At 35.1% G+C, this 24,756-nt stretch overlaps 1 protein-coding gene across 1 annotated transcript in view; it reads right to left on the reverse strand.

The window, feature by feature from the left end:
* DCC (DCC netrin 1 receptor) overlaps positions 1 to 24,756 on the reverse strand; it is a 1,008,052-nt gene that overhangs the window by 35,852 nt on the left and 947,444 nt on the right. Inside the window, exons 25-26 of the mRNA XM_069467986.1 lie at positions 21,368 to 21,484; positions 6,318 to 6,479 (exon numbers count right to left, since the gene is read on the reverse strand). Coding sequence (XP_069324087.1) covers positions 6,318 to 6,479; positions 21,368 to 21,484 — 279 coding nt within the window. The remainder of the gene's footprint in view (positions 1 to 6,317; positions 6,480 to 21,367; positions 21,485 to 24,756) is intronic.

Below are 24,756 nucleotides of genomic sequence, written 5' to 3' on the forward strand. Positions count from 1 at the left end.
CACAAGAAAAGCCATTCATTATTGGGAGACAAAGTTTGTTTTCCCTAAGTCACCTGAGGGGCCATTGGATCAATTCAGAGAGATATAATAGGATCTGACCAATATCTTCTCCAAGTTATGAACATTCTCATTCCTCCACCCTCATATATTTCTGGGATATGATAGCACTTCCCCTTTAAACAATATAAATAGATAGAGCAGGACAGGAATTTATCTTTGGGAAAGAGTAGTACAATATATTCAGCACTGAAAATATTGCCTGAATTGTCTGGTCCCTCTAATCATAAGTGATGAAGCGAGAAAAAAAGAGTTATTTCTCCTTTCCTAAGTGGCAATGTAAGTGAAATTCAATGTACCAAATGCTGTTACAGCTGCATTGTTATCTACCCGCCAATATGCCAATTTTTCTGTGATTTAAACATGCCATGTCAACTGTCAGACAAATCAGAGTTACAGGGTGCTTGGAGGCATTGCTAATAAAATGATACAAATAATAACCACTGTCATTATCTTCCATAACAAAATAGAGACACATCTAGCTAAAAAGTTATATGAGACATGACTCGGCTGGAACAAGTTGCCTGAATGCAGAATTGTAATTTTTCCTCTTGGTAGTAAACCTTGTAATTTTCAGGCAGATTACTATAGCTGAAGAGGTTCTGCATGGTCATTGTGACAGCCCATGGGCATTTGGACAGCTTTGAATATGGAAATGCATCTTTTTTTTCCTAGAGAACACAGTTGAGTCAGACTGAAATATTTTCAAGGCAGTTTCTTTTGCTAAGGCCTGTGACTCAATTTTATTGATTCATATTCAAAGTCACCAGGGCTATGTTAAACTGCAAATGACAAGAGATGCACAGTAGGTGTAAGTGTTAACAAAATAAGATTATTTCTGATGACTTCTTTCTTAAGAATATTTTGTCGGGGAAATTGAAAAAAAAAAACACAGCAGTAGAAGATAATATCTTACTTTCAAAAGAGAATTTTTAACCAGGAAATATTTCAAGATAATTAGTGAGATAATTTTGAGATAACTCTCTGGGAGGCTCAGGGAGGTCAGCAAGGGCAGAGGAGATAGAAAGAAAATCTGATAATGCTGAAGGGAGTAGAGATGAAAGATAGGAAAGATGAAGCCATAATATTAAAGTTATACAGCAGGGATAGGTGTCTTCAGAGGGTACCTGTACTCATCCTTCTATATTCAGAAGAGGTCCTGGGTCACTGAACAGTCCCCTGGCTTATTCCATTTAAACATGTAGGTGGGAAGATACAGGTTTGAGGACGGGGTGTAGTCATATAGCAACCAGGGCCCAAAAATATGCAGAGACTTGATAAAAGATTTATTCAAACAATGGACATGTACTCAAGACAGCAAACTTAAGAGAACCCAGAGTGCATAGAGGAGTTTGAACTAAGTGCCTTATCTCCAGGCTAGGAAATCCAATCAAAGAAGGAGGGGAAGGGCAAATGCCTGCACAATCCCAAGGTTAAGGGGTGGGGCTTGGAGAAAACCATTAGGCAACTTGTTGGTGATGTTGGTTCTCAGATAAGGGCCCATAGGATGGGGGCTTTGAGTAGGTGTTATAAGGAGCTAAATTGCTTGTAAGACTGTAAAGGGGAGAGCAACACTTGCCTGTTTGTATTCAATTAGAGTTGTGCCCTAAGATTGTTGACAGTGTAGTTTTAAAGACAAAATTATGCAGATTTTACTTTAGACTCATATTTAATCTAAAGGAGAATATGACCAAGGATCAATCATTTAAATACAGGCTTGATTCTTTAGCCAATATCCAACCTTGGGCATATTTGTGCCACTGGCCAGAAAGTGATGGCGTGAGTCCTATGCTCACTCCTTGTTCACATAAGAAGGTCTCCTTCAATGTGAGTCTTCTCACTAGCACTTCTTTCAAGCCACAGGTCTCAAAGGATACTTACAAAATGATAGATTGCAGGGATTGCATAAGAGGGAAAAACAGGTTCTTTTTGAAAGGGTGCTCTAGAGGTGATCCTTGGGATGGAGAAAATTATTCACTGCAGGGGTTTATAATCCCATGGGGAAAATTATGGGCAACTTAAAATGCTCTGGCTTCCACTCACAGAGGGTCTCTCTCATTTCTCTGTGAACTGCCTGTCTCACTATGAGGTTCCTGAGGCTGCTTCTCTCTGGTCCTCTTTTATCTCCAATGGTTGGCTTTCATTAAAGGGTCCATAAAAATCACATTTAAGATATCCATCCAGGGAAAGAAATTTCATATTTTTCTTTAGAAATCTGCCTTATTTTGATTCTCTCTATTGAAGGTAGGTTGTAATTAATCCACAACATATTTTAAAAGCTGCTTTAGCCATTAAAGGAACAATAATATGTTTGTGATGTATCACTTTCATTACTATCTTCCTTCTTTCCTTCATTTTTTTTCCATTTCTTTTCTATATCTTCACCATGAAAGAGATCTATGTTAAAATATTATTATAATCACACATTTAATAAAATTCACATACGTTTTTTAGTCCTTTGAAATTCAGCCCATTTTGGTCTCATGTGAATTCCAATGATGTCACTGAATTTTTTTTTTTTTTTTTTTTTTGGTCCAGTCTCAATCCTACCCCCTTTTAATGTCATTGTTTCTCATTAGCATCTTTAAAAACAAAATTTATCTGCCTGCCTTGTCCTCCAACCCCAGGTTTTCAGCCACCATGGTCCCCACTGCAAACATCATGATGTGGCTTTTCTTGACTCTGAGGCAAGTAATGGTGGCTTGATGCAGATGGGCCAGCCCTTTTCTGAAATCCATCCTTAGGACCACACATGGTGAAAAGCAAAGTACCGAATGCACTAGATGGAGTGGGAGGGCCCAACCTCAGGAGTGAATATATCACAAACCCATAAGGGACTGTTTTTGTTGTGTTCAAAATGAATACTATGGGCAGGTATAGGATTTCTGTAGCTAATTCATAATTCTTATATTTTGAGTGGAGCAAAATAAATGCTTTTCAGAACTGGCTGACATTTAAGGCAGCAAAAGCCCTTAAAACAAACACAATAGCCACTGCTCCACCACAGCAATGTTCTCCTTTCAGATGAGCTCGTTTGGCCAGTTCAGGTGCCAGCTCCAGGACACCTATGTGGAACAAATTGGCTCTGTGACATGACATTTAGCTGTCCTAGAAGCTCTGAAAGCAAAGAAAAGCTCCTTTCACCCACGAAGCACAGCCTCCCTGCCATTCAGAGCGTGGAGTGAGAATCAAATACGTGCTGGCAAGCCACTTGTTTGCAAATGATGAAATAGTCAGAATTCATTGTACAAATCACGTACAATTACACGGCGGAGTCAGATCTCAAGGCACTTTATAATAATTACTGTCAACACACATAAATAATTGCTACAGACTAACTGCAAAAATATTGCAAAAATGGAAATGATGATTTTTCCTCTATCTAAAACTACCACGTTTGATAGAAATATAGCACACCAATAACTCCAAGCAAAGACTTGAATACCTATAGGAACTCAATTTACTCATTAATCTCAGAATAGCATCATGCAATATTCCTGAGTAATCCCAGTTCCTCACCGCCTGAATTTCTGAAAAGACCCTAGAGAATCATCCCTGGACTCCACTGCCCTACTGATTTTATCTAGGTCGATTTCCACTTGTTAGTTGATTTCCAATTTGGGGGAGAACTGGGGCAGAAAAATAGGATGGATAAGTTGACCAGCCTCCCCACTAGCTAAGACAATGTCAGAACTGAACAGAATAGTGAAACTTGCTTAACTTTCTCTTCTACCTGTTTCAAAGATAAGAAAACGGTGATTTGTAGAAATGAGACCCCAAGACTACCTATTTATTGAAGTTTTCAAATATAATACTGCTCACTGTAATAGGTCATTTACCTACTGAGACTAAGAGAAAAACTGCAGTTACTTCGTAGGAAGAGGAAATATTTGTCCATCATAACTATATAAATCTTTGTGTCGCCAAATATGTGTAATGGAAACGTATATACTATATCTTTCCTTTCCTTGTGGTAAGGGAGAAACCCGCTTCATTTGTGCCTTCAGAAAGCAGCAGACCTTTGGGGCAGGAGTATAATGATTCATTTCTTATAAAACTCAAAGGTCTATCAGATAACTTTGGAGGAAGGAGAGTCTCCACACTTGGCAAGTCAACTTTTTTCTTTTCTTACGTGTGCCTTTCTCTGTTTCTTAAGGTGACTAATAAGACAGCTCTACCCAGAGTCATGAAATGTTTTCTGCTTGAGAGAGAACAGGGATGTTTAGTGTTCTCTAAGGCATTTAGAAGCCGATACTGAATGGTTGTGAGTTAACTGTTTCTGACAGTGAGTTAGAGAATATTTAGTTTCTTAGAAAAGAGGGTACTTATTTTTTTTTTTTCTTTTCTAAGCAATCACTTGGAACACATTTGAGATCCTATTTCTTTTACATTGTACATAGCTTTGTTCAAAAAATACTTGATGAATAACTGAATATACATTTTTAAAACCTATAAAACTTGGCCAGGAGTGGAATGTCCATTGCCTTGTGATTTTAGATAAAGTTTCAAAATTTACTAAGCACTTTGTCTACAGTCTTTTATATATATAACTTTATGTAATAGTTATCTACTTTATATTTACGTTATGTAATAGTTATATAATTACCTTATTTAATAATTCTTTTAAAAAATTTTCAAAACAAAAAATCTCCTAAAGAAACTAAATGTTTTAAATTGATTAATTGTTAATAGACTTTATTTTTTAGAGGCATTTGAGGTTCATAGGAAAATCGTGCAGAAGATACAGAAATTTCCCATAATGTCCCCTGTCCCCACATACCCACCATCTCCCTATTGTAAAAGTCATGTACCAGAGTTGTACATGAGACTAAATATCTTTTAACCACAGATAAACACAACTTTTATACTAGCTAATTTCTTTCATTCATTTTCATCGAACTTTAACTTTTGGAATCATTTTCCCTATGATTCAATAAGAGACAGTAAAACTGTCTGCTGCACCAACTCAAGATACAAAAAGAAAGAGTAAATGGAATGTGGGACCTCAATGATGAATGTTCCAGAAGAGGATTATGCTTTCAAGGAAGGGAAAGAAATGAGGAACACATCATGAATAAAAATAGTTAATTACTAATAAAAAATGTAGTGAAATTTGGCTCATATCGCTCATGCTAGAGGGACCAGATAAAGGTCATTCTACACATACTAAACTAAACCCCAAATTTATATTTTTTGTTAGGAAGAGTTCATTTCACAAGTGAGAAGAGACTTGTGAGTTCTGAATTCTTTGACTGGAATCACAGTTCTAGTTGTCTTGGGATTTGGAAATTTTGGGTGGTTAGACTTTCCACATCTTACTCATTTAATTCCCTTCAATGTGGTTTGGGGGACTATTTTTCCTCAAATTCTTGCACACAACTCTATTCTGTAGCTATGATGCACAGTGAGCAAAGAGAAAATAAATCTAATTCTTTCTCAGCAGATCTTGGATGTCTTTTAATTCTAACCTTCCTACATCTAGACAATTTATGATTTCTTAGAACTGTCTCTGTTGGGTTGGAAAAATATACCTTACCTCACAAATATATTTTATTGCTGTTACCATCGTATCTATTACAAAACATCCTATCTCACATGAGCTGCTGAGTCACCTGTTCTTAACTAAGAGATGAAAGCTATAAAATGGATTTTAAAATGCCATGCTCAAAGAAAAAAAAAAAAAAGTCAAATGACATGGGAGGAAATCACCAGGGTGTGTACAATAACTTGAGAGTCTCTTTCTCTTCCTACCTTCCCTCAAATAGATGAAATACTACTCTGGAATCTTTTTCCCAATAATTAATTTTTAAGGCTAAAAAAGTATCACTTAACCAATTAAAGAAATTTAAAGCATCCATCCAAGTACTGGTTCATCAGGAATCAATGAGACATCACCAACAGATACTAAATAGGAATATATTAGAAGATATCACTTGATTATTAACTTCCTAGTTAACAGGACATATTAATTTCAAGCACCCACCATATCATTGTTTTATGAAACCACTTGTCCTCTGTTTCCCCACCACTTCCCCCCTCACTGTCAGTGGTGTGTGCTGTGGAAAGACTCCTAGGGAAACAGACTAAAAGCAGATGAGCTAGGAGCCAATGAACTATGTTGGAAAACTGAATGCTGGTGTCACGGTCATAGACAAATCAATCTTTTCATGGGATAAGAAAGTCAAAATGTTACACATCTGACAAGACATCCTTGGCTATGATTCATTTGTTCTTATTAAAAAGAAAGGAAAATGCATTACACTGACTTCTTCCTGCTCCGAACCCTCGGTCCACGGACAGCGTTGGGAATGGCACCGGCCGGAGAGTGAACTGCGGGTGGGGGTATCCGCACGTGGGAGACGGGAGGATCCCTGGGTACTGGGCACTTTCTAGGGTTGGCACAGGGATGGCGCTCACGACAGCTGCAAGAGAAAGATGTTAATGGTTTTTTTGAGTCTTATGTATCTACCTAACAAGCCAAAAGGAAATGCCTAAATTTTCAGATCCTCAAATCCGTGCATACCTCTTCTAGGATTTTATAGGTTCCCTTACTTACCTCTTTCCACCCACCTCCCTTTTTGCTTTAGAAAAGATAGCTCCCGCCTCAAGCATCTTACTATGAACATTACCCTGCAGTTTAAAACATCCCATGGTTCCACACAAAGAAACAGTTAATCAAGTTACCATAAATTCATCTTAACATTTTGGTATTTTATTTTATTTTATCTTATTTTATTTTTGTCTTCGTCTTATTCCTTCTTGTAAGGATGAACTGTGGCAATAGAAATGTCAGGTTGTTTACAAATCAAATATACTGTGTAGAGGAGGGTGAAAAAGTGTTGGGAATTTTCATTAATTCTGAAAATGAAGGTATTGCTGTTGAGAAAGAGTCTGGACAGAGAAGCAAGATATATTCTCAGTAGTCATACTTAGGATTTATTTTTAAATAAAAAAATACCTTCAAATAGCTAAAGCAGTTGCAGGTAAGTGACACATTGTTTTAAATGTAACCAAATGTTTTTGGGGAATACCAACTTTTTTTTTTTCAGTTACATGGCTGAAACCCACAGATAAAACTCTTAGACAATATCTTCCAGGTTTAGACAGCATTGTTCAATTCCATTATTCAATAGTTATTCAATTATATCATATTATGAAATATTTATTCCAATTTTAGTTAATCTTCAACTTATATTATCTTATAAAATGTTTAGTTTATCTATTATTACCAAAAAACAAAATTTAAGCCAGGGAGTGGAATGATCAGTTTTAGCAGTATATTCCTGTCTATAAAATTAATGAAGTCATTTGTTATATATGTGCTTTGTGTTTAGTTACACCCTAAAGCCAATCACTGGAGTTCAACATGCACATGAATACATGTATATTTACCAAAGGAAAACCTTTTATTTTGCAACTATATTCTTTACTTCATAAATAACATTATAATTATAGATATAAATTATATCACACTATTATAAACCAATGAGAAACAACATAGAGATTTCTTTATATTTTCTAACTTAAATGCAGATTAACTATATTAAATATACAGGGCTTTAAATTAAAAGGGCTGCTTCTAGTAAACTACTTTAAAATTGCATTCCAGAACTTACTTTGCACTATATTCACAATATTCCTTGAAATACATATGAATATGTTTATTTGAATTGAAAAACAAAGTCTGGCTTTTTCAGGGAGAGAGTTTTGATTGACTGCTATGACACTGAAAAGTGACTATGACGGCTATTTCCCATACATTGAATAAAGATATAAATTATTTAACAAGAGAAAAACATTTAATCAAGAAATTGCTTTAGTAAAGGAACATTATAAGTGATATTTAAATTTTTCCAATCCTGTCATTATTTTATTTTTTACAGGAAATAATTGTTGGGTTTTATTGAGTTTTTGTTCTATCACAATTTCTTGCTTTGGAATGTAGTATGATGACATTAATAGAATATTTTATAATACATTTTACTGTGTATATTTGAGGTTTTCAACATGATATTATGGGATACATATAGATATAAGAGTTACTATAGTGAAGCACATTAACATAACTATTAGTTCACATACTTTTTCCTGTGACAAAAGCAGCTCAAACTACTTAATTAGCAAAAAACCATAGTATAATACAATTTATTAACTTCAGTCCTCATGTTGTACATTAGATCTCCAGACTTGTTCATCCTGCAGATCTGCTATTTGGTATCCTCTGACCTACATCCCCCCCATTTCCTTTCCCCACTCCACTTGTGGTAAACACTGTTTCATTCTCTATCTCTGTACATTTGAGCTTGTATATGTGTGCATGTATATCTCTGTGTGTATGTGTGTATATCTATATCTATCTATATATATTCTACATGTGAGATTGTTAAAATGATCCTAGAATCCAGAGCAATATATAGATTTAACAAAATCTCTATCAAAATTCCAGTGGTATTCTTCATAGCAATAGAACAAAAAACCCTAAAATTAATATGAACCCCACCCCCCACACACAAACTGAATAGCCAAAGCAATACCAAGGAAGAAAAACAAAGTTGGAGGCATTACATTTCCTGATTAAAAATTATATCACAAAGCTATTGTAATCAAAACAGTATGGCAGTGGCATAAAAACAAAGGCAAAGACCAATGGAACAGAATACAGTGTCCAGAAATAAACCCAAAGATATACATGGACAACTAATAGGACACCATGGAGAATGGCTGGTCTCTTTAATAAATGGTGCTGGGAAGTATGGATTTCCACATGCAAAGAATGAATTTGGACCCTTATCTTACACCATACACAAAAATTAATTCCAAATGCATAGTAGGCCTAAATGGAAGTGCTAGAATGTAATTCCTAGAAGAGAACATAGGGGAAAAGCTCCTCGACATGGGCCTTGGCAATGATTTTTTGGGATATCACACCAAAAACTCAGGCCACAAAAACAAAAATAAATAAATGGGACTACATCAAACAAAACAGCTTCTGTGCAGCAAATCATAAACAAAGTGAAAAGGTAATTTAATCCAATATATTGTTATACAAGATGCCTCTAAGTGAAAAAAAATTTTGTAGGTCTATTTTATAATTACTTGGTAAGTCTTCGTATAGCTTTTTTAGTGTACCTTCTAAAAAATAAGAAAGTAAATAATTTAAATAAGTAACAAATACTTTTGGAAATCGGGTAATTTCTAAAACTTTTCCCATAGCATACTTGAAGGAGGACCTCAGCTAGTTGTTAGTTGAAAAATGACTAAAAATAACTTTGAATGAAAGGTCACAGTATGATTTTGGCATATAATTAATGCAATTAGTGTATAAAAAAGCCATATTCATGTCACTATGATAAAATTCCAATAAAATATTATTTTATATACAACTATGCAGAAACTCTAATTGCAATGTTAACTACATCTAGAAGACAGCAAATTAACAGTTAAGGACTTATGGTCACAGGAAATGAAAACATAAAGCAAATTTTTGGTTTATAAAATGTGCTGCAAAGATATTAGATAAATGGTCAATACAAGACCTTAAATCATAAAATAGATCACATTTGTATGTTATTCTGTGGGGGAAATGAATTGAAGATACTATTTCAATGAGAAAAATAAGTGATGTAAACTTTGTTAAAGAAAAGAGGAGCTTCCTCATGAATTTTGTAAAAGTATGATGGTGTTTATCAAATCACTGTAATATTTTTATACAATGGATTTATTTAAAAGAATGGTGAAACCAGAAAAGTCTCATCTTTCACAGGTATTTCAGTTTAAAAGGTATTTTAAATGTTAAATTTAAAATGTATGAAGGCACATATATTTTTTTCTGAACTATTTTAGGGAACACTTGAATGAAAATTTGAGAATAAATCATAGCTCCATGCCTCAATAAAGATATTTTGTAAAGAGTAAATTATGGATATAAAAACACATGAACAGACTCCAAAAAAAGAAAAATTTAGAGAATGACAAGGAAACTTTTTGAAAGAATCAGAGCTTCAAACCAAATACCAGCCAAAATGATTAGAAATTCCTTAAAGAAAGAGGTTATAATTTTGTTGTCTCTGTGTTTTTCCTAGTACAGTGGTAGAGATACTTCACATTTTTCAAGTGAGTTAGTAAGAAGGATTTTCTAGAAATAATATTTAGAAATCTGTCATTTTAACCCACTGGAGACTCTTTCAGTGGTTTGAGGTATTATTTAGTTTCCTAGGGTGTATAGTTACTATAGCTATAATAATAATAATAAACTTAAATACATTTGTAAATAAGAGCCATACTATAGCATAAAGTCTGTTTTTATATAACTCAAATTCCCAGGCTCTGAAGAAGTCAACTGAATTATTTCACCCCTCTTACTGATCAAATGGGATCACCGCATGGCCATTACGGTTGATTGCCAGGTTGCAAAGCATTCCCTGTACTGACAATTTCTACTCATAAATAAATGCGACAATGATAGTCTCCCTTTAGATATAGAAAGTACTCACTCCACAAATTGTGCATACTATATTTCCTTATCAACATTATTATATTATTATAATACAAGCAATAATACAATTAACCAGTGTTTTGCAATACATTTAGAAAACCAATTTCGTATGTATTTTTTGGTTCAGAGCCAAATAAATTTGGATAGGGATATATAAATCACTTGGTAAGCCACAGAATCCATAAGATAGAGAACTGAGAGAACTCAAGGTACTAAATTTATATTCCAGTTCCAAGTCTTTCATTACTGAAGAAAAAAATTTTACCCTCTAATAATTTTGCATTTTGGCTACTGACCTGCTTATTAAGGGCTTGCAAATAGTAAAATTTCTTCAAAAAATAATAAATCTATTATGTATTTCTGCATCTCAAAAATGCTCATTATTTTATTTCTTGACATGAAATAGAATAGTTCATATTCCAAAGCTTTTGTCTTGAAATATTTTTATCCATGATTCATTTCTGAAAGGGCACAGAAGTCTACATTTACTTATACCAAAAATAATCTCCTATGAAAGTAGTATAAAACACTATGTATTAAAGTATCTTTTGGTATTTTCCCCCTAGATGTCAGTTTTGAGATGCACACACACACACACACACACACACAAATACTTCAACACAAAGCATTCACTGCACTGCTATATTTATGTAAAACAGCTCAGAGAGCAATATTATCAAGTATTTTCAATAAATCTCTGTTCTGTGGCCAAATATGACAAGAAATCTGTTCTGACACAGCTTTCTGACAATTGAATTTATATCTGACACTGATATACAAAGATTTTTCAAGTAGAAATTCCCTCACCAAATAACTTAACTCCCAGAACAGGGCACTTTGATATTTGAAAACTTTTACAACATTCTTTAAAATGTTAGCACTAAATGCTATCTGTAGGAAATCTAAAGTACATATTTTTTTTTAAAGCTACAAATTTTAAGAAATAAAACCCTCCCTAGGTATTTCTCAACGTGGTACTTGACAGAATTGAGAGATTTGTTGAGAAGAAAGAGACACATACAAAAATAAAGATAATGGTATATTGAAGTGAAAGAGTTTAACTGAAATGACATCTCCTTCTGCTTTTTTTTACTAACTCTTTTCCACAATGACCCGTATACATAAACCGGAACATTTGGAGACTTGGTGTCTATTGTCCTTGATAAATATTCATATCTCCTTCACAATTTCAGGTGTTCTTTGACAAGTGAGTGTCACAGAATGGCTTTCTCAAGTATCCACAAACTTCACGAAAGGTCCCTTTTGGAAAAGCAGTAACATTCAGAAAGTTGTGTTTTGTAAGTTTCTTAAACTAGTGGCAAAGAGCCCAAGCACTGAAGTCAAACTGCCTGGGGTTATTACCTAGTTCTGCCACCTGCCAGTAAAGAGGTGTCATAACCAGTATCTATGATGACTCCCAGTGATCCCACCTTGAGGGATTCACATCCCTGTGGGGATCCCTTGCACACTGTACCAGGATTGAGCTGGTGACCAGTAGAATGTGGCGGAAATGATGGTATGTCACTTTCAACATTTGGTTAAAAACAATTGCTTGCTCTCTCTCTGGCAGATCAGTCACTCCGAGGGAAGCCAGGTGTCATGTCTTGAGGACATGCCAGCTGACCTGCAGAGAGGCCCATGTGGTGAGGAACTGAGGTCTCCAATCCGAGAGACCATGAGGAACCTCATGACACAGCTTGAGACTTTAGTGCAGAACCACCTAGCTAAATTGCTCTTGGATTCCTGACTCTCAGAAGCTGCTGAGAAAATAAATAATTATCATTTTATATTGCTACATTTTGGTGCTAACTTGTTATGCAGTAACAGGTAACTGTATGTTGACTTAAACATACTATTCAAGTTCTCTATTTCTCAGTTTCCTCATTTGTCAAATGGAGTAACAACTTTATGATGTAGTTGTAAAGGATTACAGAGATCATCCACAGAGAAGTGCAACAGAGTCGGGGGCCAGGAGTCAGTACCCCATAAATGTCATTTATTGTTATTAATTTGCAAGGCTCCACTAGATCCACCCAAGACTGGATTGAATGCCATTAATTGGAAATATTGTTTAAAACACCCCATCTTATGCTTGGGGGAAAAAAAGAGCAAAACATTGAGATAGAGGCAAATAAATAGTTTTTACTTCAAATTTGAACCTGAGGAAATTATGACTGTGTAAGATTTTTGAGATTAGTCCTCCCAGGGGAGGAAAAGAATTGCAATTATTATCATAAAATAAATTCTGAGTTCAAATTCTGATTCTGTTATTTATGAGCTAAGGGAAGTCCCTTATTTATTGAAGTCTAGTTGGCTCATTTTAAATGTGGGTTACACACACTTTATGAGATGAGATATGATGTAGAGTGACTGGCTCAGTGCTTGCCGTAGGGTGGCTATGAAAATGTATTAAGGTCAAATAGAGTGTACTGTGAACAGGTAACTTTAAGATCTCTATAATCTCCTACAGCCTTCATTCCCAAATGAGCCTTCTCAACTGAGATCTTCTCAAACAAGAGATGTCTGTGAAGTCCAGATATATGAAATAGTTGTGAACATCTGGGTGTAAATTTTGACACTGTGAGTATCAGACAGAAGATGGGGCTGTAGGAAAGAGAATCTCTGTTCTGGGTCCAAAAAGTTCCTTTGTGATGAGCTGAAGGCATCAGAGTGTTCCTTCCTAGGCAGACCAGAGTGACTTTCCCAAGACATATGAGGCCATTTGCTTTAATCATTTTTAAGTTATCTCAGACCCTGAAAAACTTTGATTGAGACAGGATAAGTTCTGAAATAAAAAAATAGAGCATTTTGTTGTAGCTCTCTAAGACATTAAGGAATTAAGAAAGAAATAGGTAACATAAGTCTTAAAAAAGAGATTTGTATTTTTATATTGCTTTAGAAACCCCTTCTAAAAGCTAAGTTTGTATTCTTTTAATACTCCATCATCTAAAATTCTTTACTTTCACTAACTCTTTGTCAGATCCCTTTTTGATTATCCATATATCTCTGAGAAACAAACCATGTCTTGCCTTGTAAAATCCTCCCTAAAAACACAATCTTGTCATCTCTACAGGCACCTTTTGAGCTTAAAAGACATATCTTGACTGTGTCTCCAGAATCCTACTGACCTGCTGAGTTTGATCATCCAAAAGAATTACTAATCAATTAATTTTGTTTAAAACATCATTTGCTTGTAGAATTGCCAAGAAACAACCACTGTGTTTTTAACTCCCATTCACTCACAACTGTTTTTAAGCACAGTTTTATATAAAAGCATTGCACAAAGCATTGCATGATACATACAGCATCGTGGGGATAACGAGGTTGCATAAAAAATACTGCTTCTTGCAGTAATTCACAGTAAGAGGAGGAATGAGGCGTGCTAGTCAAGACTCAAAGAATAAAATCTGCCCTTAATAATGAAATGACCAAATTCGTACTTAAAATCTTGTATTACCATTTCTAATGCAAATTTAAGTGAGCTTTGTACTCTCTGCTCCTACAGTTCTGAATAGTTGAAAATGTGTGTGCTGTTGATGTTTACACGAGAGCAGTTGTTTTCACTCATTACTCCCAAGAAAGTTCTTGGTTGGTTGTGGGCATCCAAAAGGGCTTGAAGGCTGATGGAATGAAAGTCCTGTCCCTGACGCCTGCTGAGCTAGGGATGCTGGCTTCTCACACCTTACGTTGACCAAGGGTCAAACAAGGACTGTGAGTTCTCACAGTGAATGTTGTAGAAAGCCCGCAAACCAGTAGCTATAAATAGCCCCAAAGCTGTCACAAAACAAAACTGTATGACTTCCTTTGCCTCAGTTTTTTTTTTATTAGACTCTTCAGCATACCTTTTTGAGACTTATTTTTCCTTTAAAGGATGATTTTACATTTTTTTCCTCAAACATTTACAGAAAAAGAGAAAAAATAAATAAAATGAAATTCAAAAGGATTCTGCCCAGCAACCTCTCATGTGTTAAATGACTGGAGTTTAATATTGGTGTGATCTCACAGGTCATCTGTTTCAATCTATATCCATCCTCATTCCTAGTTCTCTCCTCTACTCCCGCATTTTAGAAGAGAAGAAAATGGGTTGAAAATGGCTGCACAGTTACATTCCATTGTGTCATATAATTCTAGAAATGTAATGTAAATATAAATCTCTCTCCAGCCATTGCTCTCAGCCTAAGGAAGTTGTTCACCCAAGGTTACACCCGGCTTCCTGGAAATAGCCTGCCTCAAAGAGTACTGGTTACAGAAGGCCACTCCTCCCCCAACTCATTTGAGGGACAATCCCAGCTCAGCTGAGGCCTCCATTAAACTGCATCACCAATTCAATTTCTCCCTCTCCCAAATCCTGCATCTTTCACCCTTCAGGTGTTATTCCAGAAAGCACTTGCCAATAAATCTCCTGTCTTCCAATCTCTGTCTTAGAGTCAGATTCCTGGGAAAGCCAGCCTATGACTTTCCTTATATATCCTTCAAAAATTCTAGGAAATTATAGTTAGTGCTTCTGATTTTTGATAATTTCATTATAGCAAGAAACTGCATTTAAAATAATTTTTTTGGCCATTGTAAAAATAACCACCCTTTCATATCATTTACAGAAAAGAGCACTAGACTGAGAAGTCCAAATATTTGGGCCCCCGTCCTGCCTGGGCTGTCAGCTGGTATGTTCCTCATAAGCATCAGCTTATTCAGCTGTGAAGTATGTTTGGGGGTAAGAAGTACCATATGCCACATAATGTTTTCAACCAAGAAGTATAGTCTTAGACAAATAAGCAGATTTTGCCTTCCCATGAAATGAAATATGTTTTCCCTGTGGGTTTTAAGAATCAAAAAACAACTTCAGATAGCCTATATTTTATCTGCTAATTAACATTTTGTAGAGCATAGTAACAAATCTCAAGGAAGAAAGAAAATAATAATCTTGTAAAAATAATGATTCCTAAATGGAACAGTGAGCATCTTTATACACGTGACTAGAAATCTGAACAATTCTGTGGTATTGGTTTGTACGAGACTTGATACAAGACTCAATAACACAGTAAATCTAAATAATTGCAAATAGGGCCATCAGTAAATGCATCTACTTATTCGGAATGAAATCATAACTCTGCCAAGATACAGATATACAATTTCGTCAACATAGTTCTCTAAGGTCTTGTCAATCACATCAGACGCAAAAAGACTATTTTATTTACAGAAAGTTTAAGAATTTATTTTAAAATAAACTGTGGTTACATGTTGAAATAATTTCCTTCTGTTGGATAGAGTTTCACCAACACAGACCTTGAAGATAACAAAGAATGAAATGTCACCAAGTTATTTAAAAAGATATATATTCTATTGTCTCTTCATTTCTTAATGAAGTTACTAAGTGTGGTGCTCACTGATTTTCCAAAGTGAAATGCCTGGTATCTATCACCCAGAACAAGAAATAAAACATTATCAGAAGGTGTCTGATTGTCTCTTGTTGTCACTAATGAACTCCTATCAAGGGTAACTGACCTCCTGAATTCTAACATCATGGATTATTTTGCTTGTTTTTGAATTTTACATAAATCGAATCATACAGATGTATTAGGTTTCTGTATTACAACATATATCTGCAAGATTTTCCACATTGTTTTGTATTGTTCACTTTTATTGCTGCATGGTATTCTATTATATAAATATACTACAATGTATTTATCCATGGTAATGAAGATACGATATCACAAATAGCCTACATTCTTGTATGAATCTTTTGGTGACCATAGTATGTATTTGTGTTGAGAACTTTCCCAAGAGTAGAGTACATCTAAGAATGAAATCACTGAATCAGAATATCCTTATAAATTTTAGAATTTATAATTTTATAAATTTAATGGTTTAAAACCATGTACATGCATTATCTGATAATTTAAAAAAAATAACAAATCAACTGCTGACCATTTTGCGGGCTCCATTTATATAGAGTAAGACAAGAGGAGTAAGAGAAGGTTTGTTATTTTAGGCATAGAGAAACTCAGAGTTCCAGGTAACAATATGAGGCAGCCCAGTACTGTGGATAGAGCAAGAATAGGTTTTAGGTTCAGACTTTCAGAACCTCAGTTTCCATGTTTGTAAATTGCAGATGTTACCTTTAAAAAAATTTTTTTTAAAAAGGATATGAATAATATAAGGCATGCAATGCATCTTTATCTTTGGAAAAGCAGTATAACATAGCAGAGAGATGAACGTTGCCCAGGTGTATCCTGGACCAAGTTGCTTAAGCTGTCTGAGTCTCTCTCTCTGAGTCTGTTTCCCATGTGCAAAGTCAGGCTAATCTCTCCACATGATAATATTGTGAAGATTAAAATGAAACAATAATTATCAAAGTATTTATCAAATGGATGATATTCAAAAGCTCTCAATACTTGCTAGATTCCATTTCATATTTCTTTTTCTTTCTAAAGCACATTATTTTCTTTCCTGTTTAATGAAAACAATTTTAACTGCCCTTTATACATCAGAAAATTTTGTTAGAAGATATTGCATTTATAACTGATGAAAAAAAAGACCACTCAAACACTGATGTGCTACAAACAGAGGAAGGCATTCTTATAATACATTTACTTATTCATTTATTTGACAGATATTTAGCAAGCACCAATTTTGTGCTAGGTAATAAGCTATACAATGTGTGAATATGAAGATGAATTAGATACATTACCTCCTTATCATGAAGTAATTCACAACCTGTTAGAGGAGGGAAGATTTGGACTTGAATGCCTAAGCACCTAAGGCAGTACTATGTGTAATAAATGGCACAAAAGTGGTATAAAGAAATGTTATTCAAACATAAAAAAGGGAGCCATTATTTCTAGACAGAGTAATCAAAAGAGAATTCATGAGAGCATCAATATATGCTCTGATCTTTGAAGGATACCTAAAACTTTGTTAAGTTGAGCTATCCATTGAGTCATTCCAAAAGGAAAGAAATATGCAAAGGGAAAAACAAATGAAGGGCAATGCATATCTGTAGACTGGCAATTCGTCTCGCTTAGCACGAGTCCAGGGTCCATTTAAGGGCACAGCAGTAAAAAACTAGATTCCAATATGATATGCTGAGAAGTTTGCAGGGCTCTGTTGTTTTGTTTTGTTTTTTCTTGGCAGACAATGGAAGCCACTGGGGAAATTTATGGAGTGGAATGCCATGTTTAACTTGTTTTAGGAAGAAATCTGGCAAGCAGGATACATAAGAGTCTGGAAGATGCTACAGACAAGAAGACTTGTTATGAACCTGTCTTGACAGTTCAGATGTGAGGTCCCAAAGAAGAGAATATGACTGTTGAAAATGGGAGGGTAGCCAGGGATTAAAAAGATACTGCGAAAGAAAAAATCAATGGGCCATGGGAACTTATTGGATGAGAAAGATACATATAGGGCAGAAAGGCCCCACAGATTCTGAAGTACAATTTTTGAGAAGAAAGCAATAAAAAATTGGCACAGATAGAACTTAGTTACAAGAGGAAAGCAGCTAGAGGGGAAAAAAAGAGGCTGCTAAGTGCATAGTATCTCTCTATGTAATGAAAGGCATAAAAGAAAAAGGACAATAGCTTCCCAGAGTATTACAGCTGGGAGCATAATGATTAAGAGCACAGAACTCCGAAATCAGACCTTCAGAGTCCAAATTCTAGGTCGACCATGTACTAGCTGTGTGGCTGCTAGCTAGTTACTTTAACTCTCCAAGCCTTAGTTCCCTCATCAGTAAATGAGAGAACATTATAATGAGGGGGATAATAATAGTGTCTACTCCATGGCTTGAACAGTTGGCATGTATTGTAAAGTGTAAGTTTTTACACTTATTCTAGTAAAATTGAGAGAAAATTGTCCTGGATCATAGGCAGAACATGGCATGTTGTAAGTAAAAAGAAATAACTATTAATTCATTCATTTAACTAAATTGTTTGGATTGACCACCTACTGCATGCCGGGCACTGTTCTGGGTATTGGGAGATGCAAAGTGATCAAAATAGGCAAAAATCCACACATTTGTAGTGATTATATTAAAATATAGGAAGCAAATAATAATAAATAAACACAAAAATACACAGGTAGGGTAGTGATATGCATTAACAAATAAAAATGAAGCAGAATAAAGAGGTATAGTAACCAGAGACTGTTGGGCAATGGTCAGGGTAGTCTGTTTAGGAAGATGGTAGTTGAATGAAGACCTGATTGAAATGAGGGATAAGCCATGCAAATGTCTACAAACAGATTTCAGGCAAAGAGAACAGCAAGTGCAGAGTACCTGAGTTGAGACGTGCTTATTATCCAAGGAACAGAGAAGAGGGTTACATGGATGTGATGGATTACAGAAACGAGTAGAAGGGGAAGAAGTGAGGGTTGAGCACAAAGGCAGGATCACATGGGTCCTTGTAGGACACGGTACATTTATTAGATTTTGTTCTACATGTGATAGAAAATCACAGTGGAGTAACATCTAATTCATATATTATAAGACTGCCGTGTAGGGGCAAGAACTAAAGAAAAGAGGCTAGTTACAAGCTTAGAGCTGTAGTCTAGTCATTGGGAAGAGATGGTGGTGGCTTGGATAAGGGCAAAACAGTGCAGATGGAAGACTGGTCAAATTTGGGGCATGTTTTGAAAGCAGGAATTATAGGATTCGATAAAATACTGAATTTGGGGTGTGAGGAAATCAGAATAAAGAAGCATGAAACTAGAGTTTCTAACCAAAGTAAACAGATGGATGGTGGTGCCATTTGTTGAAATAAGAAAAATAGCAAAATGATCAGGTTTACAGGTAGAGGGAGGAAATTAGGGAAGGGCAAGGTTTCTGGTTTGAACGTAGCTGACATGGCTGTTAGATAGCCATTTGGAGAAGCTGGATTGATAGTTGGTATAGAAATGGATGTGGATTCTGGGAAGAGATTAGGCTGGAGAATCAGCTGAGAGTCATCAGCATTAGGCAGCACTAAGGCCTTTGGTACCAGATGACGTAAGATAAGATGCTGGTGTAGACGGAAGAGAGTAGAAGCCTGAGACTGGGCTCTGGGGCACTCTCTGACTCTTAGAGATCAGTAAGAAGAGGGGAAGTAAGTGAAGAATACTGAGGAGGAGCAGCCAGCGGGGTAGGAAGAAAACCTAGGGCATTTAGGATACTACAAGCCAAGAGAAGGAAATGTTTCAGGAAAAAGGTAAGAGTCTATGGCAAATCTTGCTGAGAGTCTGAGATTTGACCATTTGATTTGATAACGTGGAGATTATTGATAACTTCGGCAACCATGGTTTCAGTGGAGAGGGACTGTAAATATCTTTTTACAAATAATAAGAAAGATTAGAAATAGGAGAAGGTGAGTAGAGACAACTTTTCACATTTTTCAGTGAAAAGGAGAAATGGAGCTTTAGTTGGGCAGGGAAGTTGTATCAAGTGAGTATCTTTTAAAACAGGACTTATGACAGAATGCTAATTGTTTCTATGCTTATTGCAGTGATGAATAGGGAAGGAAAACTGATGGTGCAGGAAAGGAAAGGGGTAATTACAGAAGAAGAGCCCCTCAGTGGGTGAGGAGGGGTGGCAACAAGATCCTCAGATAGGAGCACACACAGATCAACTAGATTTGATGGAAGAACAGGATCCCATTTCCTGAATGCTTCTCATTTCTCAGTCATATAAGAAGAAAGATTATTAACAAAGAAATAGGGAAAGAAGAGAGGCATTGAAGTTTGAAAAGTACAAACAAATATAAGACATTCATCTTATAAAGTGAAACAATGAAGCACTAGAGAAATGCAGGGGCATTTCCAAATGGATGAGAGCACATCTTGGACGTGTGGTCCTAAATACCCAGTAAGTAGGTTATATGTTTGTCTCCAGATGCACTCAGCTGTTAGGAATCGGTGGAGCTGCCGATTTAACCAGGGCTGAGATTTTTTTCAGGAGAGGGAGATGAGACTGAAGATAATAAATGACTACGGGTCCTAAGTTGAGTTTGGAGGGAAATGAGGACATGAGGGGGATGAGGGATGGCAGGAAGGTGGCAGAGTTAATGGATTGGAGGTCCTAGTGGGATTGAAGAATTGTTGGCAAGGGGGCAATAAAATAAGTGAGCAGGAAACTAATAAGGTGATAGAAAGAGGGATGATAGAAACTGACATTCTGTATTGGTTTGATATGACATGGAATTATGAAATGGGGTGGGAAAGAACCAATATCATTGCAAGTAACATAAAGGAACTAACAGTCCAAGGTATCAGATGGATTATCTTCATGAATACTGTAATTACCAAGATTGATCATAGAGATAATTGGAAAGGAAGTGATCTCCAGACACTAATATCTTCAGTGAATGTGGGAGGATGACAGAAAGCTTCAGTAAGGAGGGGCTAGTTACGTGGGTATCTGACAACACCTGCTTCAAGGGAGCTAGGTTATTTAAGAGTGAAAACTGGACCTATCAAAAAGTAAAAAAAAAAAAAAAAAAAAAAAAGAGCTATAAGATGATTGTTAGGCTAACAATCTAACAACAAGACTAACAGAAATTTCATCTCTTTTCACATAAATTCATATTTTTTACAATTTCTTAAATATGTAGCCATCTGTTTGCCAACAGACAGACCATTAGATTGTATACAAAAAAAAGAACAACAGAGGGAGAACTCTGACTTCTAATTATAAATGACATGGTTTCAGTCATTCATTATTTCCATTTGCCCAGAAAGTTCAAGGAAAACTCTAATTATTTTTGATAATGTGATATTTTATAGAAAAGATGCAAGCAGAAAGCATTCATTTCTTCACTGAAAGAATGAATTGTGGTCCCCGTCTTCACTCACCAGGGTTGTTGGACTGCGCGTCCATGGGGATCATAAGCTTGGCCCGGGTGGCTCGGCGGGCAGCCAGCGACCTCTCCAGGGTGGACATGGAGCTCCCTGCTTCCTCAGTGTCCTGACCTAAAAAAGAAAACACACTCCTGAGAAACACACCTTCTTCAGTGATGCTGCACTTTATGTAATTTCCAGCCAGGCATTCAAATGCCTTTTTAGTCTCACAGATGTTTTAAGTGATAATATCTACTTCCTTATTTTCCAAATTATACAAATAATTTGTATTTCCTTGTACAAATATTAATAAAATTAAGTGTAACCTCATTACCCAGAATAAACTGCTATTTCAATTTTGATGCTTATAATTTTTGCATGTGTATGAATATGTGAAAGTGGAGGGTACATATTAATATATTTATCTTTCAAAAATGGCTTCATGCCATACTAATTTGTAACAGGCTTAAAAAATAACACAAAGTTCTTTCCTCTGTCAATTAATGTCAGTAATATAATTTTTAACAGCTACATAATCTCCCATTCTATTAATTTACTACAATTTATAAAACTAATACTTTAGGCCCAAAGACATTAAATCTTATTACAAAAAAAAGTAGGAAATAAATTACATTCTTCAAAAATAACAATGGACATATTTATCTAAGTTCAGGATTCCATAAAATATCATACTAAAAAGTTATTAAAAATAAAGATAAAAATGATGTATGTAGATTTGAAAGGTAACAATATACCTTAAGAAAAAGATAAAAGTTCTGAATAGTGTGGATCATATGTGCCCATTTGTGTAATATACATATAAAAGCATACTGTGCACAGATACATTGTACATGCATATGCATGTATATGTGTGTGTATGTATATGGATATATATTATATCTGTGTAAGAAAGTTAGATGCACAAATTTAACATTGCTTTTCTTTGAAAGGGATTAGGAATTTGGGACGGAGAAGAGGCAAACATACTTTTTACTATCTGAGGTACTATTTTCATAACTTTTTGTACTTTTTTTCTTGTTTTTTATCACATGCATTCACTCTTTTTTAAAATTAACATCATAGTTAATAAAATTTAAAATTAAAAATAATGCTGCCAGAAGCTTCCGCATGGGCGACTTAGTGGTAGCTGCCTAAATCTGGCTCTGTCCACACATCCTGCAAAAGTACAGAACCATATAAGACAAATACAACTATGCAAATCCTTTTGGATCCAGCATGACCAAAAAACAGGAAATTTCCTGTAATCACAAAAATAATACTTTCCAGCAAAGCTATTGCTAAAGCGATAGCTACAAAATCTTTAGGGAAAGCAGAATGTCTGGAAAAACCATACAGAAGAGAGAAGAGAGGAAGAAAGATCCCAAGATTGACTAAAAATCATCCACAAAAAAAGAAATTACAGCCTAATTGTAAAAATATTGTAGAAGTTTCTTAGGAGACCAGAGTATTTAAAGGTATGTAGGTTTTAAAGTGGCAATATCAGAAAAGCATCATTTTGGGGGCAAAACAAAAAGAAAGATTCTTTTCTGTAGAAAATTTAGTATCCCAGATGGCAATAAAAGAGGAAAAGGAGTGTGGGGCTGAAAAATATTGAAAGAATTGACGGCTGCCAATTTCCCAAATTTGGCAAAAGACATAAATCTATAGATTCGAGAAATTTAGTAAACTCCAAACAGGGTAAAATTCAAGAAATTTATGCCAGACACATTGTAGTTCACCTTCTGAAAATTAAAGACAACATCCACAACAAAATCTTAAAAGTGGTGAGAGGAAAACAACCTTTTTATAGGGGTGAAACAATTAGAATGACAAGGGATTTCTCATCAGAAAACAAAGAGGCCAGAAGTAAGTGACACATTTTTTCAAGTGTTGAAAAAGAACTGTCAATTCAGAGTTGGATTAACAATATCCAGCCAAAATATACTTCAAGAATAAAGGTGAAATTAAGTCACTCCCCAGTGAAGGTAAACAAAAAGAATTTTTTTTGTCTCTAGCAGATCAACCCTCAAAAAATAGCCAACGGAATTTCTCTATAAACAGGAAATAATAAAAGAAATCTTGCATAATTAAAAAGGAAGAATAAACAACAGAAAGAGTAAAAGTATCAGTTAAATACATAGTCCTTCCCCCATTTTAGTTTTCAAAATTATGTTTGACAGTGAAAGCAAAAATCAGAAGAGTATCTTATGTGGTTCTTTAAAAAAAAAAAAAAAAAAGGAATTCTAGATTCAACTAGGGTAACCATTTTCTCATAAGGGTATCTGTGTATGTTTTTGATTTTGCCATTACTTTTTATTCTAGGAATGGACTATACTTGGTATTATATGAGTTCACTGGGAACTTGAAGAAAATTGTTTGTCTATTACTCTTTTCCAGTATAAAATGTTTTGGTAGTATCACTTTGTGGTTTGTCTCTTAAAGAGATCACCTGACATTATTCACCATTGGTCCAAACAGGGCTGGAAAATTTAAATAAAAGATTTAGTTAACATGTAAATAATTCAAAATATCTAACAAAAAGTAAGTATTTAATCAAATTGGGCATCAGGTGCTATTCAGTCCTTTCAAAATGTTATTCACTTCATTGAAAATCTTTTTTAAAAAAATCGAATACCACCAACTGTGAAAGTAAGAAACCAATCCCGTGGTCTTGTAGTAGAATTATACTACAGGATAAAGGCATTTCAAGAAAGCAAATTCTATTTATAAGTCATGGAGATCAAATAGACCTAAACACTTGCCTTTCTCTGTGGTAAACTGTTAAGAGAAGAAGAGAATTTTGAAATCCATTAAATATAGAAAAGATGTGTCATGAAGAAATGACTTTAGCATCTTAATTCCTAGATATTTTAGGAGGATACTCTATTTGTACGGGTAGGGAATAAAGTAGGTTTTGTTTAAGCAGCTTGGATACTAGATGTAGGAAAGAATGGGTAAAAGCAGTAAGTAAATTTCACTTGATGAAATTTATATTGTTGTTGTTAACTCGGCTATTGCTCAATTCAATTTTCTATTCCATAGCTAAAGTATAAATATTGCAAATTAATTTCCAGTTTTATCCAAAGAGCTAATTTCATGGGCAGAAAATAGCATAAGCACTTATATAAAAGTATTATAAAAAATAACTGAAATTGGATCAACAAAGCATGAATTTTGGAGTCAAATGGATTTTTGGTCGTGGCTGGCTGATACTAGCTCTGAAATCTGGGCATATTACTTAACCTTTCTTAACTTTAGTTGCTTCATTTATTATATGAAGAGAATGACAGCACCTACCTCAAAGTATTTCCTGAGGATTAAGATAATGTATATAAGTGCCAATCATAGAACTTAACATAGAGTAACCTCTCCTTACAAAGTTATTGCCTACTCAGAAACCCCAT

Source organism: Eulemur rufifrons, chromosome 5 (genome assembly GCF_041146395.1).
Source record: "Eulemur rufifrons isolate Redbay chromosome 5, OSU_ERuf_1, whole genome shotgun sequence".
NCBI classification, from domain to species: Eukaryota; Metazoa; Chordata; class Mammalia; order Primates; family Lemuridae; genus Eulemur; species Eulemur rufifrons.